The sequence below is a fragment of the Anas platyrhynchos genome, chromosome 20 (genome assembly GCF_047663525.1).
Source record: "Anas platyrhynchos isolate ZD024472 breed Pekin duck chromosome 20, IASCAAS_PekinDuck_T2T, whole genome shotgun sequence".
NCBI lineage: Eukaryota > Metazoa > Chordata > Aves > Anseriformes > Anatidae > Anas > Anas platyrhynchos.
The window spans coordinates 1067010-1093930 of NC_092606.1; the positions used below are offsets into that span (position 1 = coordinate 1067010).

The window sequence follows — 26921 nt, forward strand, 5'->3', positions numbered from 1 at the left end:
CACCTCGGCCACCAGCACTGGTCACTGCTCCTCCTCAGCCTTCCTCACCCCATCCCAAACCATTCTCAGTGGCTACACGGCATCACAGAGTCAACTGCCACAGCACCTACCCGTGTGACTTCTGCTTGCTGCTTTCAGAAAGGCATCGTCAGTTGTCAGCTCTGCTTTCTCCTCCCAGTGCTGCCATGAAACAGCAGAGGCTCGAAGCCAGATGTTAAGGCTCTCTCGAGTCACCCTTCTTGGTGTAAGCGTTCACAGTAACACCCGCTGCACCACGCTGCACTGCTGCTGAAGTACGTGTCTCACCCAGATGAATGGAGAGATGCTACTACAGTTTGAATCTTACATCGTCAGGACTCCGTTAACTTCAAAGCTCCTAGCTTCAGAGCACAAACTAGTTATTCTTGGCAACAGCGGCAATTTGAGTAACACAGAAGAAGAAAAAAAGGAAAGAACACATCAGTGGAGCTGCAGCACGCCTTGGCAGCAGGATGTTGTTGTAGGTTGTTTCCATAAGAATCAAAACCTAAATATTAATGTCACACCAGCAGAAGTATTATTCTGCCACGCCTCCAATCGCAGACTGGCAGCCGGTAACAGATCAGGGACGGTCAGTTAGGTGCATCGAGCATCACTGTAAAAAAGCCCTCCCAAGGAGCTGCATTGTATTTCCTCCAAACACGGCCTCAGCAGAGACCCAGCCAGCATTTCGGGGCAGCAGCAGCAGATGGGTGCTTCCAGCAGCTCTCCTTTCCCCCTCCAAACCCTTCTTTCAGACACGGCTCGTGTCACTAGCCATGACTGCAGGTGGCCCAGGGTGCACTGACCGAAGGGCCCCGCTGTACCCACACAGACTGTCACCAACACAGCAGTGGTTAAAGCAGGGCCGCGGCATGCAGCCAGTGGTTTTATGAATATTATGTTTGACCCACAAAGTGAGACCAAACCAGTCTGAACACACAATATCCTGGCTTAAGACAAATGGGGCTGACAAGCTCTTTGACACCCACTCTGAGATTCCTCCCACCTTAGCTGCGTAAGCAAATGCTGCAAGTCTTTGGCTTACTTCAGTGCTATCATCCCCATCCTCTTCCAAAGGGCTTGCACACACCCCTGTGTTTCTCAGGAAAAACAGAAAAAGAAACCTTCATTTTTTCAAAGGGAGACAGTTGAAAGCCTATGCAAATCTCCCCAGAGGGGTCAGTTCCAGGACACCAATACCTGTTTTAGTTGTTTCCTTAAAACAAGGGAGAACAGGCAAAGATATAGCTTCCAGAATTAACTAAAATGAGGCAAAAAATGCTGTCTGATCTACACGTGCACTAAGAGCATCTAATATTGTTAGCTGGCACTGATCTGAGGCACTCAGAACTATCTCTATTGAAATTGTGGGAGCGTTAAAGTTGGAAATTTTATTATGTGGAAAGTTTCGGTTTTGGTCAGAAAGACAAAAGGCCCGTAAACTGAAATGTTTTGCTTGGCAGATGAAGAACAGCTTTTAAAAGGGAGACGTCTGAAAGTCAGGAGCCTTCTGTGGAAAGTTCAGTCTAAAACAGTTTCTCTCTTCCCTGAAGCTTTAAGCAACAAAAAAACCTTACCACTTCTGCTTCTTTCAGTGCAGCTATAGCCATACGCAGGATTTAACCCTCGAGCTTACTAAAAAGGTAAAAAGATGAAAACATTGCTCTGGACAATGAAAACTGTTGCTAGAAAATTCTCTGTGCTTTAAAGATGGATAGGGGAACACCGAGAAGTCCTTGAGCGCTCCCAGGCAGCACGAGGGACACTGATGCGCATCTTCCAGTGACTACTTTCATTTGCACCACCTAATATCTTAAAGAGGTTACACCTGTTTGAGGTTTTCAATCTGGAAAAAAGTATTAATTTCTTCTTTCCAGTTTATTCAGCATCAGCAAGAACTAAAAATAAAACCTCATGCTAGAACCTGCAAGCCTCAACAATAGCCCCCCCCCCAGCAGCAGCCAGAAGCTCGAGACTTCCTTTCTAAATTTAGATTGCTTTAGACAGAAGTGAAAGTTCTTTGACAAATGAACAACCCCACATTTCAGAAGCAAATAATCAGGGAAGGACCGGGCAGGAAAGTGCTTGCCCACTCTTTTAAAGCTCCCTGCACAAGGCTTCTGGAAGGTGCAGGTCTGGCCACCCAGGAGGTGCCGACGGCCGTCACCCAGCTCCACGCAGCCCAGGGGAGGGCCTGGGCCCTGTGTCCGAGCAGGATTCCTCAGCACCATGCCAATCACTGCTCTGTGCATCTCACAGCTTCTGTTATTACAGCTATTCCCCTTGGGATAGCCAATAAGCATCAGATCAGAGGCACTCCACAGCCCGAGCCAAGCGGGGCTCCTTACTCCACCGACCACATGCCCCCAGGATGCACGCAATGCGAATTAATTTCCTCTGCACACAGAAAGTGATGGGGGCCTGGCCTCCCTTCCTGTGTTCACTTCAGAACACATTCCCAAGAGAAAAGACAACTAGATCTTAACTTTAAAGCCAAATCTAAAACTACCAAGAGCAAGATGGAGGCACTGTGTCCGATCCCAGACACGGGTAGGGAACTGCTGAGCGTGGAGCTGTTCCACTGCAGCGGCTCGCAGACTGACACCAAGTATCAGGGGTGCTACAGAGGGCTTTGTAACCCCATTTACAATGCCATTTTAAGGGTAACTGCTGCTTCACAGGGCACCCTTCTTTGTCCCGCAGGGCAGGGGATGGAAGATGACACACACACACAGCACATTTCAAGGCAACGAGCAGCATTGGCCACTTTTATTCTGAGTTTTTGCAACTGGACGGAGAATGCCCTCGGCCTGCAACAGAGCTCAGCCTCCAGCCCTCAGCACTGCCCCTCCAACAACTTCCTGAAGTGTAACCCAAAGAAACCCATGAAACCTTTTGCTTTCTCCTTTTAGGAAAATCACTAAGAAAATAGGAAGCTGCTTCTTTTTTTCCCCTCACTGTTTAAAAATGTATTTGAATCAGTCATCTAACCACACGTTCTGCAGCCACCCTCTGCTGCAGCTCCCTCCCCAAAAGCAGTAGCGAGTTGAACTACAAAATTCTTAGCCCGTATTTAGGTGGGAAGGTTTCTATTGAAGAGCTGTCTGCTTTTACCTGCCATTGTGGCTTTATTTTGTAGGAAACAAATGATTTTAGGTATTGCTGAACAATATCCCAAGTAACACCTGAAAAGACTCAAACAGAGCCCACGCCGGTAAATATCGTATCTTTGAGTCCCGTTTTACTCAGTCTATTCCTTACAAACACTAAAACCTTTCTGGTGTCATGTGCTTTTCCCACTATGCTGAACATCCTTCTGCCAGGCTAAACTTGTACTCTTCTGCAGCCAGCTGCAAGCTATTTCCATCTAGTATCTCATTTTTCCTTTTTTTTTTTTTTTTTAAAAAAAAAAAAACAAAAACCACTCACTTCTTGGAAGCAACAACTCTAGGCAGCTCCTCCTCTGCTGCGTACTTGCATAACCACACTGGTTTCTACAGCAATTTAGAGCATCATGGTACAGGCTTCTGTTATTTAAACAGCCTCGAGTCCAACGAGATTTGCATCTTCCACCTACCTACAGCCCCTACAGCTCAGGCTCCAACTCCGTGTGCTTCACAAAAGACACCTTTTAGCAGACTGGACTCTGAGCACCTGTGTACCTGCTGGCTCTCAGTGAGCCTTCCACTCGCCAGCATTTTGGAATTTCTCTAGTTTAACTTGGGGCTGACCGTCTGAGATTCTGGGGGCACAGACCATGACCCCCTGCCGCCCTCCCTCAGGTTGTGCCCACAGAGAACAGCTGCAGTCAGGGCCAAGCCAGACTGCCAAGTTTTCTTAACCACGCTGCGCTAGTCCTTGGCTGCGTTCAGACTCCCACCGAGAAGCGAGTGCCCGCAACACTCCAATGTACAACTGCTCACAAGCTGTACCTTGGAAGGGTTCCTTTCTCGTGGCACAGGTGTGTTTCCAGGCTCAAAGACCCCCCATTCCTCACACTTGTTAGCCGTGGCAACTGAGCCCCTGTGCTGCTGTAGCAGTCGTATGTGTGGGACTACTCCACGGGAGGGAGAAACGAGCAGGGAGGGAAGCCTCTAAGAGATGTCTGAGTCAGTATCCCTGGGTGGTGCCACCTATACATCATCTTTCATGCCTTTCACCACAGCAGTAATTGAGCTAATACATTCTCCAATCCCCCAAATAGTGGGAAATAGCCAAACATGATTTCATTATAATTTATCTTTTGGAAAGAGAAAGTTCTGCTATTGGCTGAGAACAAGGATGGGAAATCATAGCCATAAAGGAATGGCGAGGGTTTTATCCCTCAAGCATCCAAAAGATTACACGGTCTATGCTGGAAATGTTATTTTAAGCATAGCTATTCCCTAAATAATTTCGTGTGTCACATGAATTCTTTTGTTAAGCGTTGCTATTTATGAACAGCACCAGGTGATAAATTTATGTACCACCACACCAACTCATATCGGTAAATCTGTCACCTGTATGCAGCTGTAACACTCCTTGGGGTTTTCGTCGCGTAAAACAGCTACTAGCTGGCATTTGAACTTAGTAGCAGACCCAGCTCTGCTCAGGTGCTACCTATCCAAGCCTCGTCACATCCACAGGTTTAGCTAGATACAGCTGGAGTTCAAGTTGGGCCACCTGACTGATTAAATCAATTCTGAACCTGCAATACACATCAGAATTCATATGTGGAGACTGAGGCTTGTCTAGCACACCAGACAGTGGGTTCCTGTTAGTGTGTGTAGGCACGCACGTACAGAGGTCTCAGCGCCAGGCTCTGCTGAACTTTCCTGGAGTTCAGTTGCTGTAAGGATCTCCAAGCTGACTCTGCACAAAAACAAGCAGGAATAATTCTTTGTGTGGCCACTGGATTACGTTAAAGCAATCTCAGAGAGACAAAGGCACTGTAAGGACTTACTCTGATACTTTCTTGCTTCCCAATTAGCGCTTCATGGAATCCAGCCATGGAGCAAAGTACATATAAGCCTTGAAAAGTGAAGAACAGCCTTTTTCATATCTTCTTCTTTATGGTGATCTACTCATCACCGCTTAACCTGGAAACTCCAGGTAAATTAAAACATTGCTGCTGACTTTGTGTCAACATTTATATAAAATCAATGGTAGGAGATAAGCTAAATTCCATGATGATGTGCAAATCCTGATCATATACAGAGACACTGTTGCAAGAGAAGACAAATGATACAGACCTTGTAACATGTAGCTTTCCCTCCATCCAAGTCAAACAGATTCTCTGCTGAAACCTCTCTTAGACAAGTGCACCAGTTTAGGAAAAAAAAAAGAAAGAAAAGTCCTACAGAAAAGAATAGTCACCTTTGAGGGAAAAAAATAAAAATGTCTTGCATATATACAAATAGTAAGATGAAGTAAGAGAAGAAGGTCTCTTACGTAAGACGTGCTGGAAAAGGAAGTCTTTTCAGCTGAGCAAGGCTCATGAACATGTGGCTACAGGTTGCAGCTTGGCCTGAAAAATTCACTACTCCCACCACTTAAAATTTACAAACACAGTCTTCCTTTCCTTATGCATACCACATGTCCAACTTCCAGTCTGCAAGTTTGGATGATTACAATTCCTCTTCCTCTCTTCTTGTTCCTTCACCCATTTTCAAAGCATTTCTTTCTTCTCAGAGATTGGTAAGAGATAAGCCTTTCCTAGTCAAATTGCGTGCATCAAGATTATGCAAAAGCAAGTTCAAACATATCTAATCCACAGGTATCATTCAGCCAACTTGAAAGACTGATTTGCGAAGCTGTAGACTCATTTGTGACACAGCACAGCTGGGATCAGGCTTTCTTCTCTGGCATTACGTTTCTGGTGGTGCTGAACAGAAGATGTTCCTGAGGGAGAGGTCAAAGCGATCTCTGCACACTGGTCTAAGAGCGTCTCCATCACAGACACAGTCCAGCCAAGGAGCAATGACAGTTTTCCTCAAAGAGCAGACAGATCTTCACAACACACGCCACCTCTCCACCCCAACCAGTTTGGAGGCAGCTTCTCTGCCAGAAACACTGGAGCTAGTTCTTACGATGTAAGAGCCACAGTAGGAAAAAAAAATACATCTGCAATCTAAACATTTGAGGTCTCAGTTCAGCCAGGTCCTGCTTCATCTTCGCCGCAATCAGGCTAAAGAAAAATAAATAAATAAAGGCGTCCTCAGCCTGGTAATTCCCACAGTTTACTGAACCACCTATGCTGTTTCCACACAAGAGATTGAGAAACCGTAGGAACTCTCCTTGCCGTCAGCATGTAGGACCGTATCCTCCTCCGCACTTCCAACAGAGTGGCTCGAGTTGCAGTGGTAGAGGTTTCATGTGCCTTGCTACGGATTGTCAAGTCTGGTCCTGTTATCAGCTTCGTAGCCAGAGATCCACAAAGATCTAATTTTCACAAAGAAATACAGCTAGAAATGATATGTTTCTAACTTTGCAATACCCATTTAAGAGTGATGCAAGGGAGTAGCATTGAGACAGAGTTAAAAACTGTGCAAGTATTTTCTTTCCAAAGACACTTGGGGGTAACATTGGGTGCTTACCATATGGTAGGACAATTTTTGCTCTCTTAGGTATGGTTTAGAATTACCATTATTTTCCATTTCAGTTTTGCAGTCTAGTTGAGAAGTGAGTAACCTGCGAGGACAGAACTGAAAGAAAGCCATATACCAAAGCGTTGGGTAAAAAGAAAAACACGCACTTATTCAGCTAAATATACAAAAATCAAAAAAAATACAAGACCTTGTGGTATCAGAGAACCTACTCGGCTAATAACTAAACTAACACAATCTACTTTGCACTACAGGGAAACTCCCTGCCCTTCTAAGAAACAGCCTTCACACATGTGAAACGGGCAGCTCATGTAACACATTACACTGACGCTTATTTGCCAGTAATTCCCACAGCCCTTTCTTCCCTCCTCTCCCTCCTGTATTACACAAAGCTCTCCCTTCAATCTTTAGGCCATGAGTGCTTATTTTTTCCTGTCAGGGTCCCACTTTGGCATCCTTATCTACCGTGTGCTTCGGTTTGAGACCTCATGCACAAGAGGAATGAGGAAGGACCTGAAGCACTGCAGTAAGCTGGGAGGGACACAAGCACGCACAGCCTAACCCTCAGTTGGGCTGATGTTCTCCACTGAGGCACGCGCACATTATGAATCACGCGGCACACAAGACGGCTGTCCGAGCTGCGAACAGACTTGGAGGAAAGCAGTGCAAAAAGGACCAAGAGAGCAGATCTTGGGGAAAAAAAAGAAAAAAAAAAGTACATTTACGTTCATTTTCACTGGTGTTTTAGGCTAGTAAGCCCATTCACGTTACAGCTGCTTTCAGAAAGTTAGCCCAGGAGGCCGAGGCAGCAGTGGCCACGCTCCCTGGCCGCAGGATGCAGGGCACGGGGCAGCCGCGTCCACCTGCCTCCCTCCTACATGCCTGTGGCTGACAGGTTCCAAGGACTGTGTTCAGGGAGGTATCCTGTTAAGTTCACACTTCTGACACCAAAACTAGGCACTGCAACACTTGTGAAGATATGAGCAATACACAGATTGCATTACAGGACACTTCCCTGCTTTTTCATTCCTTATCAATGCAAGTTCTTTGTTTTTAATCAAAACTGACTTTTGACTTCGTACATTGGACTGTCATCAAAAGACACACATACAGCCTGGCATTTGGCCTCAGGAGTTACTTCTTCAACTTCAGAGTCAAGTCCCCTCCCTTCCCAAATGACTACTTCCCGCTTCCAGTTTGCTCCCCGTACCTATCTCGCGTTCCATCACAGCCCTGTGGCTTTCTGTACAGTTTACCAGTTACACTAACGCAGCTAAGTTTTCATAATTCTTTTCCCACAAAGAAGTTCCTGTATAAGAACAGAACCAAAGCACAGATGAGGCCCAGCAGCCGCTAATCGTGGCCCACGAAGCCATTCAGCCCGCCAAGGCCAGCGAGGGAAGCCAGCAGGCGCTGGAGATCTCGAGGTGCTTCACTTCACCACGGGAGTGCCAGGCAAGAAGCTGCCCTCAGTGCACGCAGTCACTGCAGGCTGCAGCCAGGTTATCGGCCACACCGGCTCCAGGCACCATCACGGCACCTGGCTGCGCTGCCTCGATCTGGTAGGCAAATGCGTACGGCCACACACGCGTGCATTTCTGACACATTAACCACGGCACGCTAATCACAGGGGCAGTGCCCCAGGCGGGCCGCCTGTCACTTGAGGCAGCCCACCACCCCGGTGTCACCACCGAAATTACAACTCGGAGAAGTAAACACAGACCCTCATCTCCTCGGCCTGGGCCCTGCATCTGCAGACAAAGCCACCTGGGCTGAGCGCCGTGCCTGACAGGCCGTGCCTGGCAGCAGGGACCGCGGCGCAGGCAACGGCACAGAGCAAAGGGCAGAGCCCGTGCCCCTTCCTGGAGCTTCACGGGCTGGCAGACATCCAGTTCGTGGTTCAGTTCCCAGAGAAATCATACACTGGACAGTGCATCAGAGGTGTTTTTTTTTTTTTTTCTGATGAGGGACAACTTTTATGATCACTACTGAATGTGGCACCCGTTTATTTAAGCAGATAAATGTTCAATAGGAACGCACGCACACACTTGGCAGCTATCAGCAGATGCTGTTTTTGTTGCTTTAAGAACAACCTGAAGACGACAGCAGGCCTTTAACCTTTTTAAATACAGGTTTCCATTTAGAATGGGCCCACCAGCAAAATACTAATGATCATTTTCCAAACCGATGGTGATTTACATTGTGTAAGCATTGAAAAGACAGTCAGTAGGGTTGCCAAAAGCCTATATAAATATTGTTTTAGGAAGAATGGCCTTTTGAAGGCTATTTAGAGGTGGCAGGAGGAAAAAGAGCACTCCAAATTAAAAAAATAAAAAATAAAGCAGAGGAAGAAGAGAAGGAAGAATGATAAATTTTGAAGAGGCTGTGCCAAAAGCTACCACCTATTGTTTTGCAATTTTTTTCCTAACCTTCATTTCTTAAGCGATAGGTTTTACAGCATGTGTGTCTGTTAGAGCTACACGGTTGTAATGATTTTCCTGCCTTGAGCCTGATGCGAGCTCGATGGCCCCAGTGCCAGGTTATGGGACCGCGGGGCCTGCACGTGAGGCTCCTGCTCAAGGACAGGGCTGGGGGGGATCTGCCCGCTCTGCCCAGCGCAGCATCACCTGAGCACGAGGTGCACGAAGGGGGTTACGGAGAACCTAAAGCTCACACGAACCAAACAAAAACAAACCCAAATCCCCTTTCTAAACGCTCGTGCAGACCCGTGAGCGGATCCGCCTCCTCCGGGAGCAGCAGCGAGGCAGGGCTGCGGCACGAGCAGCCCCAGAGCAACCCCCCCGGCAACCGGCACCGAGCCGGGGCCGAGCGGCCGGCCCGGAGGGGAGCCCCGGGAGCTCCCCCAGCGACCTGCCCGCACCTCGGCACGCCCGGGGCGCCCCCGCTGCCCCCCGAGCCCCGCGCCCGCCCCGCGCCGAGGCCGAGCACCGCCGGAGGGCCGCGGGGCCGCGCAGTGCGTGCATGGCTGCGAAACGCGGCCCCCCCTCCAGCCCCCCCTCACACCCCCCGCGGGCCCGGCGCTCCCCGCACCTGTCCCCGGCCCCCGCCTCCGCCCTCCCGGCACCGGCCGCCCGCGGGATGCCCCCTGCCGGGGGGGGGGGGCCCGGCAGCGCCCGCCGGGCCCCGCGGCCGCCCCCCCCCCGTCCGGCGAGGTAGGGGCAAGGAGCGCCCCGGGGCTCGGGGAGGGGGCAGGCCCCGGGCCCCGGCTGCGGGCACCCCCCCCCCGCCCCGTGCCCGTACCTCCAGGGTGCGGATCTCCTGCTGGGTGAGGTCGTTGGAGGCGGCGCACTTGGTGCGGAGCCCGCGCAGGTTGGACAGCGAGATGTCGATGAGGTCCTGGAGCAGCCCGCACTGCTGCAGCGTGCTCCGCACGGCCGGCAAGCCCCGCGCCGCCGGGCACGGACCCGGACCCGGACCCGCCCGGGGCCCCGCGCCGCCGCCGCCGCCGCCTCCACCGCCGCCGCCGGCCGCCGCCTCGCCGCCGCTGCGCTCCTTCCTCTCCAGCATGCCGGCGGCTCGCAGGGCAGCCGCTCTATCCATTCCTCGGCATCGGGAGGCCGGCGACGAGAGGCGGCGGCGGCGGCGGGGGGAGCGGCGGCGGGCGGGCAGAGGGGAAGGCGGGCGGCGGGGAGGGAGGGCGGGAAGGCGGTGGCTCCCCCCGCCCCGCCCAGCCCCGCCTCGCCTCGCCTCGCCTCAGCGCGGCTGTCCCCGGGCTGTCGCCGCGCAGTGACAGGCACCGGGCCCGGCTCCTCAGCCCACAGTCCCCGCACAGCCCCCGCACGGTGCCCTCAGCCCCCCGCCGTGCCGGCCTCGCGCTGAGGGAGCCCTGAGGGAGCCGTGTGCTCGGCACCGTCCCGCGGGGCTCCAGGTGGGTCAGGGCCTGTCACGGCGTGAGGAGAGGAGCGGGGAGCTCGCTGACAGGGCTGTGCCCTTACACCACGGTGTAAAATGCGGTGTAAAACGTTACAACACGGTGTAAAATAAATACCAGCCATGTACTGGCCATAACCAAGTCGCCTAGTAAGGCCGTAGCGCACTCTCCTGAGGTAGCCTTTCCCAGACGTTCTATAAATCGGTCAGATATGTGTTTTATTTGACATAAACGTCTACCTAGTGAAGAATAAGTGCAGGTCTAGCACATGAAGTGGGCATTATTATAAACATCTTGTAGTGAATATAAACACTTGAGTGCAGTAGTTGTATGGGTTCACTCATATCGTGAATAGGAGGGAAATTTATTACAGACCTGTGGAACCGCCGCGGACAAAGCTCTCAGCACAGGACCACGAGGAAGCCGAGGGAGCTGCGAGTCCTGGCTGCCCAGGGACCTGCACAGGGCCGATGTCCTGTGGGAGGTAGGAGATGTCCCTGCAGGAATAATGCCTCCCCGCTCCTAGCAGGGTGAGGGCTGTTCATCTCCTGTGAGGGACCCAGAAGGACAACTTAGTTGCACCCCGCTGGCAGAAGATTGCCTCTTTAATTTATTAGAGACTGACACCAGATTTTAAAAGCTAAAATGATATCTGAGCCACGTGTGGCAAAACAGAAAAGACTTTTATGCAAAAAAGGGGAGAATACACTCTGAATATAGGGCATGAGGCAGTGGAGCAGGGCAAATCTGTTGACACAGCTGTTTTTCTCATGGTTGGATGGGTATTGGTGTATGTGTTAGCTCGGCTGCATTTGCATCAAGTAGTGTGGCATAAACTGTTCAGTAATTTTCTTAAGCAGGTGGGTCAGGCAGAGTATTTGATTTCATTGCCATTATTCACATGCTCATGTAAATTTTATATATACTAAGGGCTTTGCTGGATTAGGGTTTAATTAGTTTGCCATGTGATACATCCTGCGGTTTTGGGAAAGTTGCTTACTTTGTTTATTACCTCCATCATCCCTTTTCATCATCCCTTATGAAAAAGTCTGTATCTGCTCCCCTCCTCTTAGGAACGCTGGAAATTTAGCACTGGAAATTATGGTTTGTAGAAGTCCGACAGACTGAAATCCTCAAGTACAGGTGCCTGTGCATCTAAGCTGTGTTATTAACAAGGGTATTATTCTCACGGACATTCTTTGTATACCTGCCTGAGAACATCCATTTGCCAATAGACAATAAGCAAGGTTTATTGCATAAGAAAGCAAACCAGGAAAAATGTGGGCTGTGCATCACAAGATATTTGGCATTCTCTGCAAGAGTTTATGCGCTGCGTTGGGAGTGCCGGCCTCATTAACTGCTGCCATAAGTGGGCAGCATTCCAGTCCCGGCGTACAAGACTGCCCTCCAGGGCTGTATGGAAAAATGTGCTGACTAAACACTGCACTCGCCTTGTGTCCGTGTCCCTGCTCAGCATCGCTTGCTGGCTCGCCTGTTCATGAGGCTGGTGCATGCACAGGGGAAATGGAGAATGTCTGAGCACTCCTCTGCAGAAGCAGGTTACACACAGATGAGCTGTTCTCTCCTAGCTAGCTGCTCTGACTCCAGGAGCAAGGCAGAAAGCAGGCAGGGAGATGCACACCTACACCAGGAGCCATTGTCAGGCCGAGGCGAACCCCAGAGCTGCGGTGGCACAGGACTGCAACCTCGGGTGTGCCGCAGAGCTGCAGCCTGCATCACACCAGGTGGGCGCTGAGCAGATGTGATGCTGAGGTGCCAGGAGCAGGACATTTGGGAACACAGGGGTGGGAAGGGAGTGCAATTTTGGGGATTTCATGGATGAGGCCAGCAGGAATTCACAAGAGGCGTATCCCTTATTCCAGCCCCGCAAAATCAAGTCTGACAGAGCAGTTCTTACGGGACACAGATTCCATTCCTCACACACCCACACAAACATACATTTTGAGGCCTTTAATTCCTTAAACACACTGTTTTCAAGAGCTCTAAGAGTTCTCTCAGAGAGAACTGTTAAAAGCTTGTTTCAGCCACTGACCTAAGATCTAAAATGATTTGTCTTCCTTCCTGTTCCCCATCTCTTGACTGCACAGACTAAGTTCTGTGGGACAAAGATTTTCCCTTACTACCTACCACAGTAAAATCATAATCTTGCTAATCACCTCTAGCGAATGCTGCCCTGTAGACCTTAGCAAGGGTCTTCACCTCAGTAACATAAGCTCACTGGAAAAAAGCAGAGAGGTTTTTTTCAAAGGCAGAAAAGCACTGATGCATTTCACATGCTGCTTTTATCAAAGGCTTCCATTACCTTTTTAGCTAGCTTGTCCCAGTTTCATTCAGCTATCACAACACTGAATTTAGATGATGAGACTGAATTACTCAATTTGATGTGTTTAACACAGGTAATAGAAACCTGTTTTAAGAAAATGCAGTGTTGGGATTTGAAGAGCTGAAATGTTAGGTGTTTCAAATAAAAGAGGCCTTTATTATCAATGATTTTCCCCTCAAAGGCTTCCTCCTACACAGTGTGAGTATTCCTTTCTCTCTGCTGCACAGCACAATAATACACGGTGGTTCTGGCATGCTTGTCTGCTGTGAAGTTAAGAAACTTTGGTCCTATTTTTAGACAGGCTGCTGGGTTTTCTCTTTAGGATTTACAGAGAAAATGACGATGGTGAAGTAGTGTTCATGGGACAAATCCTCACCAATTTCCTCAGTTTAAACATTTCCATTGCCTGCAACCAAACCAAATCAACTCATGCCAGTTCAAGATTTGGCCCTATACCTCTAATAAAATGCTTAGCATAGGTCCTCTTCTCCCATAGCCTTTTTCCTGGTGCTTGTTTGGTAGGTTCAGTGCACTAATTACAGTAAAGGCCAAGTTAGAACAGGCAAAGCACCCACTTTGGTCAAAAGTAAGGGATGGAACAGTCAATCCACAGGTTCGACAGTAATATTTACCAATGAGACCATGGATGGATACAGGTATCTGAACCGTACACTGAGAGTAACGGAGGAAGGGATGTGAAAAGTAAACATTACCGTTATTCTTAAAACTTAGTTGCACTGGTAGGAGAAAACTTGTGCTTGGGCAATATGATAAAAAGAAATTCTTGCTCCACAAAAGGAAGGCATGGGAATCTAGCTGTGTAGCTGCAATCAATGTTTTGTTTTTTTTACACAGGTCAGCAGAAGGGAACTCTGAAATAGGATTGGAAGGAAATCGTTGGGATGATGTGTCATATCTTAAAAGACCTCACCTCCTGGAGTCACGTGAGTAAGCCAGAGTTGTAGCTGTAATAGCAAACAAAAAGTGTCAAGCTTTAAGGACTAAGAAAGCTTGAAAATACAAATTTGAATAGTCTGGAATACAATTAGAAAAACTTAACATTTATTTTTAGAAAAATCTCATAGTTCTTGCAGACCTAGCTGTGTTGCAATAATACTGCCTTTTCTCTGCTATTTATTACCAGACTCTTCTGTTTAGACTATAAGCTGTTTGGGGCAGGAAGTGTCTTACTGTCTGCTTGCACAGCAACGCTTGAATCTCGGCTATAAGCCTCTAAGCTCTGCTGTAATGTAAATACTAAATAATGAGAGTCACAGAGGATTTAGCCCCCACCCCACTTGGAGGCCTGCCAATCTGCAGGGTTTGTTATAGCAGCAGATATGCCAGCAGTGAAAAGTGACAAATTTTGTTGGCGAGAGATATTCATAGGTCTAACAAGGATAAGTAACACCCGCCTCTAAAAACAGAGGGTTGTGTCTCTCCACGGATAAACACACCCAAGATTGACTCATGCTGGCATAATCCCCTTGTGCAATTTGTATATTGGCATTAGATGTTTGTGTGAGGCAAAAAGACAAATATTTGGTTAACAAAACAACACAGGGATAATCAAAAATGATTAGGCAGTTTTACCTCTCAAAACACTGCAGCAGGTGATATGCTGCGCTTCACATCAGGCAGGCATACCCACCCTTCTGTAAGCAGAACTTCCCCGTGTTTGTTTTATCTGCATCAAAAGAAGCAGCTTATTTTTTTTAATGTTACAAGAATAAAAATAAAAAATAAAGAAATAAAGCGCAATAACCCACAGTATGTCAAGGGAGGGGGTATATACTGTGGTGGAAAAAGCAGGCTCATGTTCCACAAGGGAGCTTTGTCAAGTGTATTGCATAAGGAGATTATGGCTCTGAGTCTCGGCCACAGCTGAAGGTTTTAGTTGTTTTCGCCACTGCCTCTGTCATTAGCACATTTTCCTGAGCTGCATCACAACAGCCCCTCTTACACCTTTGTGTAAAAGTCCCAAAGCCCATGATATTTTTCAGAGCTGTTACCCCACATGACTATTAGCTTCATTTCCCCAAGGCCTCTCTTCTTGTTCTAAACAAAGGGAAAAGAGTTTGACAGATAATCATCTATTCACGTTGTACCCTGCACTCGTGTTTGTTTGATGTGAGGAGCCTACAGAAGGGACATGAGTCGAGCTGGTCTGCTGTGTACACCCCGAGTAAGGCTGATCCTGTACTTCAGTACTTTGGCAGCGTAGTTATGTTGATAATCCAAATGGAAAAAAAAACAAACAAACAACAACAACAAAAAACAACTTCACACCCCTGTATGCCATATTTCTGCCAGCAAAACTCTGTCTCCATGCCAGTTTTAATGGCAAAAGGAAAAAAAAATAATAAAAAAATATTTTCCTGCTGCAGCCCCTTCTTTGTGGAAAGACATCTTACCACTAATTCTTACACTGTTCTGTGGGAGGCCTCACTTCCAGTTCTGCAACTCTGCTTCCACGTCTGCATGTGCAATGCCTCAGAAGTGGGGTGGCCACATACATTTCTCAAATCATTCATTAAGTCTCTCATCACATAGCTAGCAAGAAGGCTGTACTGGGATCAGCAGGGCCTGCTGGCTAATCCACATCCCATTCCATGGGTGGAGAAGGACCACAGAGACCGACGTTTGACGTCTGCATTCTTCCCAAGATTCATCTGCACATCTGAAGTAGCCGTGTCCCTCCAGCGTGCATGGTGTGACCTTGGAGAAATTACTGCCATCTTCCACTTGTGAAGTAGCTGTGAAGTCTCTTTGCCCTAAGCATTCTGGTGCATGTGTCTTTTAGGTCAGGTAGACACCTCTGGGGAGAGCTTGGATAGATCAACACCTCTGCTTTAGGAGAGTTGCTAGAGCCCTGTGGTAGGTAGACATGGAAGGAGCTGGCTTTCTGAATTTTCTAAAAGTTCAGCCAGGGAGGAATGACTCTTGCACAAGTGGTATGTATTCACAAATATTCATTCTAGTCTCTTTTGGATCCTCTCAATATTCTGGTAAATATCTATGATTACAGTGTATTTTCCTTACTTTAAGCTATAGTGCTGTGTGTGTAGCTGAAGGCATGGCATAACTTACCTACCTCATCAGTTACTTCAGCCAGGGTAAAACAGATTAGATCGACTCACATTAGTAGAGGATGAGCCCAAATGCTTCCAGTAGGCGTTGCCTATTGACTCCTTTCTTCTGGAAGGCAGAATTCTGCAAGCACCGCCTGTGTCTCCTAGGGCTCCTCCTGGCCTCACAGTATGCTCCTGCTCCCTGAGGCAGGCTCTTGGAGACTAGGTCTATGAAAAACCTGTGGATAGTCTAAAGAAAGCTTATAACATTATTGTGAATATTTAAAAACTCAAACCTGTCCCCTGGAAATTAAAAATGGTTCAGCTATAAGTCATTACAGTGATGATAGTAGAAAGGACATTATATTCACCTAGCAATTATTCTAGCCCTTGGTGAGCTGAGAATTAATCTGCAGAAGGAAAAACAAACGCAGATGTTTGTTCTTTCTGATTCAAAGCTCTTTGAAATCAGTGTCTTCCCAGTCAGTGTGTTTTGGATGAGGTCCTCATTCTGCCTTCCTTTCCACTGTCCCTACAGTACCATGAAAATTCAGGCTGTTTCTCTTTACTTCCTTCCTCTCCATAAAATGTCTAATAATCAGCCATCTGGTGTCCAAGATGCCTTGAGTATTAGGGCATTTCCTTTATCCAGGGGAGGCTTGTGAGAGGAAAGATAAACGTGTTCACGACCCATCCCTGCAGTGGGCTGATTAGGGTCTGGCATTTTTTCTTTTTTTTGCATGGATTACTGTAGAGCTAAGAGGCACATATTTACAGGGAGAATCGTAGTTTCTGGTGTAGCAGATTTTATGATGTTACTTGAATGTTCTTAATTAGAATTCTATGTAATGGTATAGCAGCTGTAATATATGTTAGAAACCAAGTGGGATTTTGAAGGGAAAAGGCAGTGTGAGATCCATAGAAAACGTATGTCAAACTACTGCGTTCTGGTTCTTTCTCACTTTAATTTTGGCTCACACTGGCACCCTATTTTCCAGAACTAATAAGAAAACTTAACCCCTTCCTTTCATTCTGTATGGCAGACTAGTACCGAGAGACCCAAAGTTGTGATGTAAACAGTGTGCAGGGCTCTGTTCAAGTCCGGGATGGTCACTGAGGAATAAGGGTTCTGTGCACTGTGCTGTACAAAACTGGGTCAGGGCTCAAGGTAGCCAATGGACTGAGATGCAAGTGTAAGAGGAAAATACTGAAGGGCACATAGAAACCATGAAAGAGCATCCACTGGACCACTGCATTGAAAAAAAAAAAAAAAAAAAAAAAAAAAAAAAAAAAGCCTAGAGGGAGAGGATAAGTCAGACTAAAATGAAAATAAAAGCAGTATGAAGAAACTTTCTTCTTAACTAGAATTAAAAGAACTTATCAGTTTATGATGATCTGTAGGCCAAATGCTTGATGTGAGGGAGGTTTATATCTTGATTTGTGAGCCATTGGGAGTTGAAAATTATTTGTTGTCTTGATTGTGATAGAGTAAAGAGAACCCAGTACAGTACCTTTCATATTCTCAGGATGATGCTCCCTTCCCATTCAGGTGTGAGCAGTCACTAGACATTTGTACCAGGAATCTTCACCTGATAGAACATTTATATTTAGCAAACAGTTCTGGTCAAATGGGAGTTGGTGAGGTGAAAGCAAAATGAAAAGAGACATCCTTAAAATCCCTTTAGGCTATTTTGGTACATCTCAGTTCTAAGCAAACAAACATTTATAATTCTTTTTCTTTTTTCTTTCTTTTGAAAGTCACCTCAAAGGGCATGTACTACCCAAATCCCTGCTTGAACTCTGCGTACAGTTCAGACTTTGGATTAGAGTAGTCATACCATATTTAAGCTACTTAGTACATCCACAAATTAACCAGCTAACAGCATACACTAGCATGAGCGCAAGAAGTAATGATAGCCTAAACTTTCTGTACAAGACTATGCAAAACTTCTTTGAATGGGAGCATTTGTCTTAGTGTAAAGAGCCAAGGCTTGCTGCATATACTTAACTTTTCAACCACCAGGTAGTCCCTACCCAAACTACTCACAAAGCACAAATGCACATGCAGATAAATCTTTCCCTGATGATGCTGCAGGAAATTGTGAAACGCATGTTCTATTCAAACACAGAAGTCTATAAAACAAATAAGCATATTTTTTACATTAACGTTTGATTTAAGTTTCTAATTTTGAAGGATAACGTGGTATAAATGCTCTCCATTCTGGTTCTGTGCTTATCATGTATGATATTCCTAAGCCTTTTAATCATGATAGGAATAAAGTCCCACACAACAGAGCATTTCAGACAAAAAGAGAATTTAAAACCATACACCTAGAAAGGTGAATTTTGATCCCTTGTTTTTTTTAGTGCCAAAAAACTTTGGACTCATTTTTGTGGACTCTTTTACTAACCTCAGTGTTTCACGTATCCTTTTCCTGCAGCAGACACTAGCAGACAGTGTTAATCAGTTAGACTTATGGCAGATCATTGCAGATCATTTTAAGTGCTGCCAGGTCCTTCTCCAGTGCTATGACATATTTTGGGAAGGCAGAATTTCAGGTCTAGAGAATTGGAAATCCTGGGCTGTAACAGTGAATACACAACTGAACACAGACGGTAGCTCCTGTTACTGGTCCTGACTCAGCCAAGAACTTTAAACACAAGTTGTCCTGCTCAAGTCAGGCTTGGAGATACACGTCTGTGTCCTTCTGAATCAGGGCACATACACAACAAGGGGACTGAGAAAGCTAGCCCTGAACAATCTGTCATTTCGCAGTGGACAAGCTTTATTCCCAACCTGCATTCTGAAGCTTTGGTCTGTGTCTGGTGCAGGCATGCTGCAGTTCCACTGCGATCTCAGTCCTGCAGCCCTGCTCTTCTACCTGCTTCCCAGCAGAGCAGAGTTTGTACAGATACCTAGGGTGACTGGCAGCACTCCGATTTTAGAAAAAAAAAAAAAAAAAAAAAAAAAAAAAAGACCTCTTTAGTCAAAGTGCTAGAAAGCACAGCCTAACTCACTACCCTATTTCTGTCAGTAGCCACTAGTGGTAGGGCTCAGCTGCCCCGTTTCTGCATAAACACACATTCTACCCTTGGTAGTAATTTCTGGAGAGAGAAAGGTCCTGGTTAGTACTTACCAGCATTTGAACTCAGTCTGTTGGTTTTCTGGTAACTCTTCTTCCTCAGTTTCCATCACAATCATCAACTTTCACAGTAATACTGTCTCTGGAAATGGTTTGCCCCGGAAGCAAGATAAGCAGAACATGAACACTAGCAGGAACTGAGCCAAAGTTTTGAAAATCCTGGCTCTCGCTCTGCAGCACCAAATAGGAAACTGTTTGCATTCATGGAAGACTAATGTACAGGAAAGGTCAAAGTAAACTCCTACCACTTTCCCTCATATCTGAGCCTAGTTTTTCCTGATCCAGCAGCTCACAAGTTTATTTACCTCTGCCCTCACTGCAGAACTGAAGAATTCATCCAGCTGAGAAATAATCAGCTTCTGCAGTTCACAAGGTAAAAGTCCCCATTGTTTTCTGGTGGGGAATACCACCTGACGAGGCCTGAGCATTGGATCACAATAGGGACAGAGGTCCCAGCGCAGGAAAATGTTTTCTTCAGGACATTGCATAAGCACAAAGTTAATTTTAAGTCCATGTTACAGTGCCATAGCAGTCAATACAACAGAAGCATTTACGTTGAAGTCAAGTTAGTACCTGTTTTTAATTGCTGCTGCAAAGGCTTTGCCTAAGCACACTCAGGTGCTGCCTTGGAAAGGAACACGTATCAGCAGAGGGTAAAGTGTTTTGCTAAATCAGAGCATGTTGCAGTACCTTTTATCACTCTGTATAGTCTCCATTACAGGAAGAAAGGTGGCAGAAGCCGAGCTTTTGACATTAGAATGATCCTTCTGCACCCCTGTGGGTTATTTTAATTAAAAAAAAAAAAAAAGTTGAAAAAGCTAATACGGAAGACTTCATTCTCCCATAGGGCACTGATCTTTTCAGTGTGTCTGTAAGGAGCTGCATAGGTCCAATTTAAACTGGAGGAGAAACTGCCCTTGACTTCAGAAAGCTTGTGATCAGGTTCTGAGCGGATGCCATGAGACTAAATGACCTGTACATCACTAAATAGTGCACGATTCCCAGCTTCTGACTGAGAAGGCAGGAATTCTAACTGCAGGACCTGAAGCTGGTGCCACTGTATTTTCTGAGCATACTATCTGGGGAGAAGCAAATCTCTATGAAGGCAAAAATTTGGAAGAAAAATAAAAATAAATAAATAAAAAAATATATTAAGAAAATAAAGCTTTCCTGTTACTCTAACGTGACAGATGCTACAGGAGCTTGGAAACAGTCATCAGGAGGAAAAGAGAGAGTGAAATTATAGTCTTAGGCCTAGCTTCATCATCATGAAGAGGCTTTTGGAAAGTTGGCTCACTCGGTACTTGGGGATGACAACCAGTTTACACAGGCCTCTTCCTCTCTGGAATGCTTTCTCGTCATACGCACTGATAACAGCACCCCCCGTGCCAGGAAGTAATACAAACACATCCTCTTTGAAAAGCTATCTAAAAAAACCGGGAGGAATTTTTTTCTGATTGCAGTAGAGTGACACCAGTCCTACAACAGCCATCTGCATGCCACTCCTGTTTCCTTCCTTGTTTTTATTTTCAGCTCTTTTTATAGCCAATGTATTTCCAAACACTCCACAAGAGATTCTGAGTTGAGAGCTTTTGCAGTTTCTGGTCGCTTGCATTACACTAATGCAACCTGTTTGCAGCAGACCTCCTCATCTATAATTTACTGACACAGCTGGAATAGCCCAAAGCATAACACTAAGCCGTGAGAGGAAAGCAGTGCGACGAAGCAACTAGGTCAGCTACCTGGCCTAAAGAATCAGTGGATTAGCATGGTGTCTCTCACATCTCAGGTGCTCATGTTTCCACCATTCAATGCAGTTTCTGTTTGTTCGGATGAACTCCCTTCTTCCCTATAAATAAAATGATAGTTAGAGGGAACGGAGATGCGGGCATGAAGCAGCACACTATATTTCTTTCCCATGGGAAAGTCCTGTTCAATAAAAACTGAAAACTGCTTTCAAAATCAAGATTCATCTTGGTAATTCTGTCTCCTCCTCAAGCCAGAATGTGTTTTTATACCCTGAAGAACTAAGGGAAATATTCCGAAATGCTTTCAGTAGTGCAAGGAAAGAGTCCCTAACTGTAGCTTGCAGTTTACTGGGAATACGTGCTTCCAGTACTTTGGCTTCCAGACAGTAGAGTCATGATTTCAGAAACCATTTCAAAGAAGGGAATGATGACCGTGGGGTTGAGACGTTGAGACTGGACCAGTCTGGTTCAGTTCTTGGCTCTTTCAGAAAGTATAGCCCTGGGCAAATCATCTGATCGGGTAGCTTCGCCATGAAGTAGGGATGATAATGGGTCCTCTGTCTGACACATCTCATTAAAAGAGCACTTGAGATTTAAAATTACAAGGATGAAAACGATAGATCTGATTCATATCCGTACTTCCCAGAATCCTTTTCTATAGGTCAGGTTTTGATCATTACAGTGGTACAATAAAAAATTATTCCATTGGCTTAGCAGAATTTCTCCAAGTGTTCACTGAGCTAAATGAAGCCGGAACTTAAAATATTAGATCTAAGTGCTTCTTTTTGTTTCCTTTTCTTTGATGGGATTGTATTCATGGCTATTTGGAATGGAATATCTCCAGCTCCCATCTGTCCATGAATGTCTTTTCAGTTTCGACTTGTTAGCTCTGCAGTTCTGCACCATCTCTGGGATTTGCAAACTCCTCCAAATCTAAAAGCAGAGCTCAGTAATATTGCCTCTTTTTTTTTTTTTTTTTTTTTTAACCAAAATGACACACCCCCCAAACTATAAACACAGTAATTAACCCTAAACAATTCACATTTGAAATAGGGAATCAGATCCTCAAAACCACAAGCATACAAATGTTTCCCTAAAGGATAATCAGGATGTTGGACTTGCTAATAATTTTATGTAGGTATGCAAGCTATGAGAGAACCCATATGGTCCTTTTCCATGCTACAGTTCTGCTACAAAGCTATATGCCTGTAGAGTTTCAGCACTTGTTGGCTCTCCTTGATGTTTTCAATATAGCATGTGCTGTTCAAATATGCTTTGAAGGTAAGAATTTTAGCAAGTCATTGCTCTTTGTACTTTCTCTACATCCTGACCCCTCGATACCCTTGAAACTGGAAGTTTCACAGTCAGAAAGGGTGCTACAGAAATATTCCCATCTCCTCTTATCAGCCTTGGCCCATCTGAAAAACAACAGAACTGGAGCTGCAAATGTCTTTCTGCTCACATCTTTCCCTCTCACACATGCCCCAGAGCTATACAATAGGAGAACTGCTTAGAATATCATAGCAGAGTTTTGCCTACAGCAGACACAGCCATCTGCAAAGAATTCACATTTCAAGACCTGCCGGTTCCAATGGATCTGAAAATCACAACTAGTCAGCAGGCCTGGATGCAGTCTGCATTGCTAAACGCTTGGGTGCACTCATATAATTGCATAATTCAGCGTTGTGAACTCCCTCTTCTCAGACAATGTGTTTTAGATATCGACTGCACAGAAGGTCAGCTTGTGCTAGAAAAACAAACAGGCTGCTTTGCTTAGTCCAGCAGCGGAGGGAGGGCTGGGAATAGGCTATGACAGGAGACATCCAGCCCTGTTAATTGTTGTTACTGGGATGTGCTCAGAGGATTTCAACCTAGCTTTTAGCAGTCCAGACTTCATGCTTTTTTTTTCCTTCCGTGTAGTGATGTGTAGAGGGTCTAGTCAAGACTGACTTCTGATGCCATTAGTCATTACGCAGACAGTTCTCAGGCCAAACCACTAAGTGCCTGAGACATACAGGTGCAGCAGAGCGTGCCGCAGAGATGCACCAACTCCTGTTCCCTGCGGTACACTGCCTCTGCTTCTGAAATACTGGGCAGATCAAGTCAGCTTGTGGGGATCCCTAATAACATATTTATTGGATTCTGACAAATTTCATAAAAGAGTAGAGATGTTGCAGATAATTAGGTCCTGACATGTTTGGGGAACCTTGTGATGAAAGTTCCAAGCATTCATTTGATATCAGTACTGATCAGGCACTGGAGAGAAGTTCTCACATGTTCCCATCAGAAAAGCTACATTAGGGGGATGCAGTTAGCCACAAAACCCAAATTGCTTTTTGCTCACAGAATTATCTGACGCATCTGATAGATCATGCACGGGCAGCCCAACTGATTGTGTTAGGCCACACAATCATTTGGAGGTAGGCTGAAAATGGAGGGCTGTCCCCTCTTACGCTCATTCTGTGAATTGAGTTATCCAGGCTCTTGCAGTCAGCACAAACCAACATCCCCAAACACAGGGGCTTCCCCCCAGAGAAGCAGCTGGGAATTAAAGAGGGGAAGAAAAAATAAATCTTTACATTAACGCTGAGCTGAGAAAAGAACCTGAACTTTGACTTGCAGTTGTTATTCATATAGCAACCCTCACCTCAGAGAAAGGCTCCTGGATAATCCTGGAAGCCAAGATTAGAGCTGCACAAGAAAGTAAGAGGAGGAGCCAGGACAGCCCAGCAATCAGGAAATAGGAACATGGGGCTTTGCCCCCACCTGGAGCAAATGAAGAAATGACCGTGTAACTTTACAGACTGAAATGTAACAGGTGGCTGGCTGCACAGACCTAAAGGACTTTTCTGCCCTGTGGAGTATTTCCAGGTGTCCAAGGCTCTCAGTAAACAGGGATGCACTTCTCTCGAAATGGGTGCGGGTGGAATGACACAGCCTTCCCTACCGGGAACACAAGAAAAGCAGAATAAAAGTGCCTAATTATGGTGTAATTTATTTTTCTCTTCTGCAAGGGGCTATCAGTGTTCCGTGAGGCAGATAAGGCAGCACATTAGAAAGGCACATCAATGGTGCTGCCAGGGAAACCTGGCTTTTGTCCTCCCTATAGTGCTACCTACAGAATTCCTGCTGCAAGGGCAGGGGAGAAGCTTGTAAATAGCAAACAGGCACAACACTTAGCAAAGTCATCACAACGCGTGACTGCTGCGCAGGCTGTTTTTATTTAATGCTTTCTTTTAGTAGGTGCTTCAAAGGTTTAGAGCCAATGTTTAGAGCCAATTATATGCAGAGAAATCAAAAAGATACCAAAGTAACAAGCAGTAGGAATACCGGGAGCTACCGAAATAAGTACCCGTCAGTTTTTCTCCCAGGGTGTCTTACTTTCTAGGATAAAGCCACAATTATGAATATGTTAAAATAGCCTTTTCTTTATTTATTTGGCTACTCAGGAGAGAGGAGAAACTCCATCTTACTTGTGTGGTAGTGGGAGAACACAGCCTGAGAGGTCCAGCACTGCAGCCTTACATGCTCCTGTAAGAGACATTCCTTTCCTGTACATTCTCCTCAGGAAACATATGTGCCCTGATGAGCTGAGTTATCATATTACAGCCACAAAAAATCCAAGGATGTGTTAGATGCTCCCTTGATGGTTAGTGTGGTGGTCAGGAGGAAGGGTGCAGACTCAGTCAGCTTGGAAAAACAGACCAAAAAATAACAGCATAGACCCCCCCCCCATGCTTACATCTGTAGGGGGGTAAACAAAAAAAGGTCAGCAAATGATGAGAATTAGCAGATTAGAGAATTAGAGTTCAGCTGCTGCAAATGACTTGTAATTGATTATCTTCAATGCTCGATTAAACTGCTCCAGTCAGGGGAAATGCTGTGGGGTTGTGGCAGTTGCTGTATGTCCTACTGAGAAGTGAGGGGAGCTCAGCAGGCGTAGCAGTTCCTGCAGTCTAGGACGGACCCTTCATAGTCAAGTGGTAGGACTGCCTGCTCTGGCGTGTTTGAAGGAAGCAGAACTTCCACAAGGTTTTTGAAAAGGTTCATTAGTTAATGAGGAGTAACTTACCATGATGACTGCTATTTCAAGGAGCTTTTCAGAGGCCCTAATATGCTAGGTCCTAAACTGATGTTAGAGATCAGTGCTGCTCAAAGACTTGCAGCACGGAGGAAGGAGAACTAGCTGTGTGCCCTACAGTGTGGGGTACTGGCAGAGCAGACTGCAATTGTTTCATCTAGTAGCGTGGGTCTACATCCTCTGGGAAACTCTGTGTGAGAGTAAAGTGGTATAAGGAGTTGCTCATCCTGAAAATCAGGAAATAAGCTGGACCGCCTCATTCCCGTGTGACCGTGGCACTCCCTTCTGATTACTACCTGGACGTGATGGCAAAGGACAGGAATGTACCGGGGCATCAGAGGGGAAGGCGCTGACCTGGGCTCTTCAGGAGGCTTGTGCTGGATGGTCAGAACAGCTCCTTTCTGGTCCTAAAGAGCTGTAAAAACTTAGCTGAAAAGCAGCATAGCCCACTACACCTCACACCTAAGCTTTATAGGTGCACAGAAACAGCTGTTTGCAGATTAGCCCATTGTGCCAGCTGCGTGTTTTGAAGTTATTTGTCAAAGGAGAAAAAACTGATTGGATACACATGAAAGCCACCTGGCCTGGGCTGCGAGATAGGATTCAGTGGAAAGGTTGTGCCTGCTGTGGCTGAGCTGCAGATGAATGGCCCTGCGTGCTGCTGATGTGCACACAGGCAGCTCGTTCTGCCAGGGGAGGTAATAAATACCTTAAAAATAAATAAAAGCCTTGGGGGCAGGGGAGTGAGGAGGTGTAGTTGCCCCTACACAGCTGAGTTGTAGGAATCAGACCTTGCTGGGTGAATCCTGTACTTCTGGCTAAAACTTTCTCTCAGCTTGCGGTACTATTCCATTCTCACAAGTGAAATTGGATCCTTTGTCCTTGTCAAATCACAGGGTCCCTGTTTATTTATTTCAGCACATAGAAAGTAAAGGGCTCTCTTCCCACCTATCTTGCTGTAAGTTCACAAAAGATGATACAGAGCTGGATCCCTTTTATCATGCAAGGCTCCTAGTTCCCAAATTCTGTCGCAGCCTTTTCCAGAGGGGCATTGCCCCCCTAACAGCAGCCCAGCCCTCAGCCTCTGCGGGAGTGCTGGGGGAAGGCTGGGGGCTTGCAGCAGGGCCACACACACACACACACACACACACACCCCAGGTCACGCATGCAAGCGAGCCATGCAAATCCAGGCTCTGGGAGTCCCAAGGGCAGAGCACATTCCCCAGCCACTGCCCAAGCACTGTACTTTCCCACAGATGAACCTCACAGAGAACTTGTGTATGGAGAGGGGTAGAAACAAAGAAACACTTGCAAAAGGAGATGACAAAAGCCTCCAGGAGTCAGTTTTCTTATCTGCAGTTTGCACTCAAATAACCCCAAATGGCCGCTTATCTGGAGCAACAATGGATTGATTTAAATGTGCAAAAACCCCTGAAGAGTTTATCAGGTTTCTCAGATAAACAGCCTGCAGTGATGTCACAAGGGGGTGGATGATGAGCTCCTGGGGAAATGCAGTCCTCTGCCACTGCCAGTACAGGGCCTTGTCTGCTAAGCTCAGATGGAGATTTGAAATACCGAGGGGTTTGGGATGTTCAGGGCTGGGGATCTGCTCTCCTGCCTGGGACATGCAGGGAAGGTTATGACGGTTTTCACACAACATCTGGCTATTTAAAGATCCTGGGATAAAAACGTATCAACACTTCTACCCTGTAAGCAGAGCTGCAGAGCAGATGCCAGCTATCTATGGAGGCTGCCGAACACGAAGCACTGATCTCACAGATAAGTCGTGCTTGCTTCCTGCTCCCTCAGGACTTGACTCAGGGTCTCTTGAAGTTGTCAGAAGACTTGCGATTGACTTGTCTCTCAGTTAGTGCTCCCGCTGCCCAAAACAGTTCTTTAATTACTGCATGAAGAGCATCCCCCAGGAAGCTGGAGGCACAGACGCCCTGAATTTGCTAGAAGCTAACGAATGTGCTCCCAGTTCAAACTCGGCTGTTTTATAGGGTTGGTTGCCTTCGCACCAACCTCCCAATTCCC

At 46.4% G+C, this 26921-nt stretch overlaps 1 protein-coding gene and 1 long non-coding RNA gene across 4 annotated transcripts in view; one reads left to right on the forward strand and one right to left on the reverse strand.

Annotated features, from left to right (window-relative positions):
• The window catches only part of KSR1 (kinase suppressor of ras 1), a 63582-nt gene extending 53351 nt beyond the window's left edge, over positions 1–10231 (reverse strand). For both annotated transcript variants that reach the window (XM_027472475.3, XM_027472474.3), the window contains exon 1: positions 9867–10231. In XM_027472475.3, the coding sequence (XP_027328276.1) occupies positions 9867–10166 (300 nt within the window). In that variant the 5' untranslated portion in view covers positions 10167–10231. The remainder of the gene's footprint in view (positions 1–9866) is intronic.
• Positions 10232–10242: 11 nt separating this feature from the next.
• LOC139999181 (uncharacterized) lies at positions 10243–20971 on the forward strand. Of its 2 annotated transcripts, XR_011804338.1 has the most exons (4): positions 10243–10494; positions 10871–10981; positions 13697–13785; positions 19099–20971. It is a non-coding gene; the product is annotated as an uncharacterized lncRNA (long non-coding RNA). The 2 variants fall into 2 exon arrangements; XR_011804337.1 differs by having other exon boundaries at positions 10244–10981.
• Positions 20972–26921: the final 5950 nt, after the last annotated feature.